The sequence below is a fragment of the Fukomys damarensis genome, unplaced genomic scaffold, assembly GCF_012274545.1.
Source record: "Fukomys damarensis isolate Sample0158 unplaced genomic scaffold, DMR_v1.0_HiC HiC_scaffold_23, whole genome shotgun sequence".
In the NCBI taxonomy this organism is placed as follows: Eukaryota; Metazoa; Chordata; class Mammalia; order Rodentia; family Bathyergidae; genus Fukomys; species Fukomys damarensis.
In genome coordinates this window covers 12,406,230-12,412,290 of record NW_022900935.1, presented here as the reverse complement: position 1 = coordinate 12,412,290, position 6,061 = coordinate 12,406,230, and the positions used below count along the sequence as shown (strand labels likewise).

The 6,061-nt window shown below is 49.2% G+C and overlaps 1 protein-coding gene across 2 annotated transcripts in view; it reads right to left on the bottom strand.

Moving 5' to 3' along the window:
* Positions 1-454: 454 nt before the first annotated feature.
* Positions 455-6,061, bottom strand: part of CUNH1orf216 (chromosome unknown C1orf216 homolog) — a 6,168-nt gene continuing 561 nt past the window's right edge. The window contains exons 1-2 of one of the 2 annotated variants that reach the window (XM_010645247.3): positions 5,965-6,055; positions 455-3,957 (exon numbers count right to left, since the gene is read on the bottom strand). In XM_010645247.3, coding sequence (XP_010643549.1) covers positions 3,275-3,952 — 678 coding nt within the window. In that variant the 5' untranslated portion in view covers positions 3,953-3,957; positions 5,965-6,055 and the 3' untranslated portion in view covers positions 455-3,274. Of the gene's footprint in view, positions 3,958-5,964; positions 6,056-6,061 lie in introns of those variants that run through there. The other variant, XM_010645248.3, reaches the window with a different exon arrangement.

Below are 6,061 nucleotides of genomic sequence, written 5' to 3'. Positions count from 1 at the left end.
TGTTGTTGTTGTTGTTGATGATGTTTGTTGGTATATTTTTGTTTCGTTGTATTTTATTTGATTGGTTTTTTGAGATGGGGGTCTATTAGTTCAGGCTGGTCTTGAACTCACTGTGTAACATAAACTAGCCTCGAACTCATGGCAATCCTCCTGCCTCAGCCTCTCAAGTGCTGGAATTACAGCTGTGTGCCACCACATCCAGAAATAAGTGGAATTTGTTAAAATTGGTTCAATATTGTTTCTATGTATGTACCAACTATAGAGATGGCAAGAATTATTAATGTCCTGGGTTACTATTTCAATGAGAAGTATATTTCATGAAGTTTAAAATAAATGCTTTATTGCAGAGGGCAAATAGAAATATTGTTTCCTTGAAATGTTTCAATTTTTATGAGTAGAATTATATATAATCAATCAATCAAGTGTTTTTATTTAAAACATCACAATATACCTTTTGTGGTAGGGCAGCCTCTAAGATGGCCCTCAATGATCCCCATCTTCTGGTATTTACAGTGGTATTAATCTGGTATCACTCTGATATCAAGTAATATCCCCTATTCAAGTGACTTGCTTCAAGCTATAGATTATGGCAACGTTGAGCAGATGGCGTTTTTGCAGGTAGGTTGCAGAAAAGTGAGCCTTCTGTCTTGCTAGCACTTTGCCTTTTTGGCCTGCATACTTTGATAAAACAAGCTGCATGTTGGAAGGGCCCCATGGAAGGACCTGAGCCTGAGAACTCACGGCTACCAGCAAATGAGGCCACAGACCCTAGGGTCTTGATCAAAACACCTGGGCAGAGACTGTGACACAGGACCAGGCTAAGCTAAGCACAGATTCCTGACATACAGAAATGGTAAGATCACAAATGTGTATGGACTTAAACCACTACAGTTTAATTTGTTGCACATCGGTGGATGACTAATGAAAATAATACAATTTGGGAAGGGGAAGGGAGGCTAGGTTAGGTATGGTGAGGGTTGGACCCAGGACAGCTGGAGGCTTGAGCTCTAGACTCATGAAATTTCAGATTTGGAAGCTTTTCCAGCACAGAAAAAAAAAAAAAGTAACTTTTTTCTCCCTGGGAATTGAATCCAGGGCCTTGCCTATGCTAAGCAAGTGCTATACCACTGCTCTACCATCCCCAGCCTCTGAATTTAGGAGAAATTAGTAAATTAGAAAACATAAATTGGCAGCAACAAATATGTGAAATCATGTACATATATTATAACTACATTTGGGGACTAGGGCTGTCCCTCAAGGTAGAGCATTTGCCTAGCATGTGCAATGCCCTGGGTTCAGTTCCAGAGCTGCAAATAAAACGTCAGCACCATTTAAGGACCCTCACACAGTCTTTTGTAGTCAGGACACCAGTCAGGGCACTGCTAACCCCAGAGCAGAGCCTAGTTTGTGAGCATGTATATAGTCTGTGTCCCTCAGAACACATTCAGGTCCAAAGGTGATTTAGGACAAGGACAATCCCACGTGGGGCTCTCAGGGCAGAGAGCAAGTCTCCCCTTTCTTGACAGGGAGGCTCCTGAGATTGCCAGACACAGGAGTCTGAATTCCTCTTCCCCGGTGTTTTACTCGGTTCCACTCCTTGGTCCCCAGCCCAGGACGCTGCTCAAAAGGGGAATTCAAACAAAGTGCAGGAGGTCCGAAGACAACAGGAGAAATAGAAATGCATACTCAGGACTTTAATTTTCTGCCGCAGTTTATTCATCCCACCTTGTTCCGGAGGCCAGGCTCACATTCATCATGCAAGAGCTGTACACAGAAGCCCCAGGGCTCCAGCTTCCTCCACTCCCTAACCCTTGCACCCACCCACCCAGCATGGATGGAACTCTTTAGAGATGGAGAAGAGGCCCCACATGTTACAGACGAGGAGCCTGAGCCCCAGAGGCAGCATCAGTGACTTCCATGCCACCATTCATTCACCGGACAGCATTCCTGCTTCATGCACTGCCCACCCACCAGGATCTTGCATTCTCTTGGCTCCTAGGAGCTGCTACCTCCATTGTATTTTCTCCTTGAGACACATCTGCTGTAAAACTCTGGGCAGTGCTGTCCGTTTGTTTAAAGGGCCATGCAATGGCAGAAGAGCAGCCTAAGAGCTTCTAGAGGTCGGGCTGACATTGCTCCCTGTCCACCCAGGAAACTGAGTTCTAGTTCCTCCTCAAAGTTCACTTGCAGAAAATGGACCAAACCAAGAGGACACCCAGCATTGTCAAAGCCCGAGGAGCAGCAAAGTAGGCACCCAGAGAGGAAAGGGAGTTTCCCCCAATAGCCTCAAAACCGTCTCTTACTTTCAAGTACACGTCCCTTTTCAACGGAAGTTTAAATTAATATGGTTTTCAACAACTTTTCCCAACTGAGAGATGTGGTTTATTTGGGAACTGGTATTTTGGAATTTCCACCCTCCTATTTTTCACAGGCTTCTGCAATTTTTATCTCCCCCATCCTCACCTCCCATGCCACCAAAGACAGAATTCCAGAGGACAGTGTCTTAACTCCACCTCTGTCCCCACACCCACCCTGCCACGATCTCCACCACCACGCATCAGTTTCCTCTCTGTTACCAGTTTTCCATCAACTTCCCAGACAAAATTGCAGCCCAAGTGCCACGGCAGGCCAGAGCGGCCAGGAAAACTTATAGCAAAGCCAACATCAGAGAGGGACAACAGGGATAAGGAAAGGGAAGGTAGAAGGAAAGGTGCTCTGGAGAATGGATTGGCTACAACCCTCAGATAAATGACAGCAGGACAGCACTCTCTCCAGAGAGCAGAGAGATACAAGGCAGGAAAAAATGCTGGGGCAGACCATAGACAACAGGTGTAGGCAGACGCTTAATGGAGCAATTGAGTTTGCCTGCAAATACACGTGCTCCCGTCATACACTTCCCATGCCTGCACCCACACACTCATATGCATACACTTGAACACACATCTTTTGCACGTACATCCTCACTCATACACATATAAACACATTCCTGGGTACCTATCCATACATGGATGTACAAATTTACTGGAGCTTACACACATGCTATATACACATGTTCACGCTTACACACTCACACGTATAAATTAGCTTGCATATACACATGTACACAGGATATATAAGCTCACTCACACGTTTGCACATATCTGCTTAAATGTTAGCACAAACACAGTCATGCATATCTGAACTCCTGCCAACAAATAATCGTGTACATATTCGTGCACAACCACACACACCTGCAGAGACACAGGTACACCACTGCACACTGGTAGAAACACACTCAGCCCTGATCCTGGGGCCTGGATGGTGCTGCCCTCTGCTGGAGATAGCGGATAAGCTCCTTCCGGTTATCCAGGATGGTATCAAAGCTATCCTGCAGACGGGCCTGCTGGTCAACCAACTGGTGCTGCAGGCCCCGGATCCACTGGAGCAGCGCCAGACGGCGGTACATCACCAAGTGCACATGGTGCTTCTCCTTCTCCTGCTCTTTGTAGCGCTCCTGGGCCTGCAGGTGCTGCACAGCCTGGGCTACTGAGGGTAGAAGAGGATCTGGAGGGCCAGGACTTGGAGGGGTCCCACAGGCAGGCTCAGGACTGCTGCTAGTGCTGTCAATGCTCAGCGAGCTGCTGGCATACCCATTGTCCTCCAGAGGGGAGCAGACAGTGATGGCATCATCGTTCTTGTCAGGCTCGGTGCCAGGAATCTCTGCACCCTCTGGGGGGCTGCGGACCACTCCCTCCGAGAGTCCGGCCTGGTTGTCAGAGAGTGACTCAGAGGAGCTCCTTGTCAGGATGGGTTCCACTTTGCCTGGCATTCCATGCCAATTCTCATTGGCATCCTTGGCACCCTCCGTGAAGTTGGAGTTGCTGTCTGGTTGGAGTTCGGGCTGACATACTCCAGGAGGCACGCCGCCAGGAAACTGGCCTCCCCCAGACAGCCCTGGCGGGATGGCGAACATCTGGCCTGTGAAGGGGAAGCCAAAGAATGAGTCACCACAAGACAGATGGGCTGGCCTGAAGCTGTGGCAACCTAGCTGCAGGTCAGTCCTTTTTTCTGACCCTGGGAACTTTTCCCTTCATGGCTTTCCTCCTTTCTGACCATTCATTTTCAGTCTCCTGAATCAGGTTCTTCCTCAACCCTCTCAGGAAGGCCGTCTTCTCACTCCACAAACCTGTCCCCAGATGACCTCATTCTCTACTGTAGCTGCAGGAACATATGTCGGTGACTCAGATCTGTCTCTAGCCCAGATCTAACTGTCGTCCAACCCTGCCACCAACTGCAGGCTCCTCAAATTCTACCCATCCAAACCAACTCTCCCACTAGTGTCCTCAGCAACAGGCCTCTGCTCTCTATTCCAGCAGATGCCTAGGAGTAACCCTGCCCTGACCACTCTCTTTCTTCGCCCTATATCACTGGTCACGAAATTCAGGCAATTTTTCCTCTTCCCTTTCACACGGTTCAGACTATTTCTTACCTGGATCATTGCCACAGCCTTTTCACTAATCTACCTCCAGTTAAAAGTATAAATCTCATTTGTCACAGCTCTGAGTACTGACCCTAAACTGTTAAGCCTCTACATGCAGCTGGGCGTAGTGATACACACTTATAAGCTCAGCTAGTTGGGAGGCTGAGGCAGAAGGATCACACCCAGCCTGGACAATTTAGTAAGAACTTGTCTCAAAATAAAATTAAAAATAAAAATGGGTGGGGATATAGCTCAGTGCTCTCTGTGCTCAATTCCTAGCACTGCACCAAAAGAAGGAGGAGGAGGAGGACGAAGAAAAGAAAAAAGCTTCTGCATGGCTTACTAAACCTTGCTTGATCTACTCTTCCGGTGCTTCCTTCCATCACTGCCCCACACCATTCAGAGATCCCAAAACACACCATTATTCTCACACTATTCCTTTGTCCTCCAATATCCTGCCTCTTCCTCCAAGTTCTTCCTTCTCCTACTTTTTGTACTCCCAAACTCAGCTGTAATGCCCCCACTTCTCTGACCATCACCCCATATATGCCCCGATATATACAAACACACACAGTTAGCTATGCCTTCCTCCGGGTCCCCTTGCCCTGGGTACACCCTGTCTTATCCATGTTTGTTTCCTATCCTTGGCACGCATAGTTGATGGCCAGTAACTGTCTATTCAATTGGAATTGTATGTTTATTTGAACAGTCTTATAGTGAGTCTCTAATCTGACTTCCCGACTAGACTTGAAACTCTTACACCCTCCAGCATATTCCCAGGAGCCAGCACAGCGCACGGCACAAACGTGTCAGTCCATATTTACTGGGCAAGTGAGTGGGAAAGGGGACTGCAATGAGATTCCTGTGCTCAGAAGGACGGAGCCAATGTAGCAGAAGGAACTGCTGCCCGCCCTGGGCTGGAAGCGAGCGTCAGCTTCCTCCTCGGTCCTAGGAACACCAACTCTCCAACTCCACTGACAAACCTCCCTTGGGAGCTTGCTTCTTCCTCCCAGCGCTCACCGTGCGACCCTGCCCTTGCCTGCTCCACCCTTAGGGTCTGGGAGGAAGGACTTACCACACTTTTCTTTCCCTAATAACCAGCTTCCACCCAAATGAGGGTTTGGACTGACAAGAGGCTCCCACTGCCCACCCAGCGCTGGGATTAGAACGAGGCTCGAGAAGAGGGAGGGTTACTACTGAGTGGAGCAGACACGAGGGGGACTCTGTAGGTAGCAAGGACTCTGTCCACGTGCAAAAGAGGACAGATGGCCTGGAGGGACCGGAGTTGGGTCGTCTCTGCGGACTGCGCACCACCACCACGCTGGCTTGTGGGAGGTGCCGGGCGATCTTGCTCCGCCCCAATTTTTCCTAAACTTGGGTGGGGCCACGCAAGAAGCTGGGATGGGGCAGGGTGGTCCCAAGGACCACAGGTTCTCCGATGGCAAAATGGGAGCCTGGACACCCCAGGAGCTGGACCCCCTCCCCGTTAATCCAAGGTGGCCTACCTTCCGTGTGGGGCAAGCAAGGAAGACCACCCCCGGAGACGAGGACAGCGACCCCAGTCCCCAGAGCCCGCGAAGTAGGAAGCGGGGCGGAGGCTGC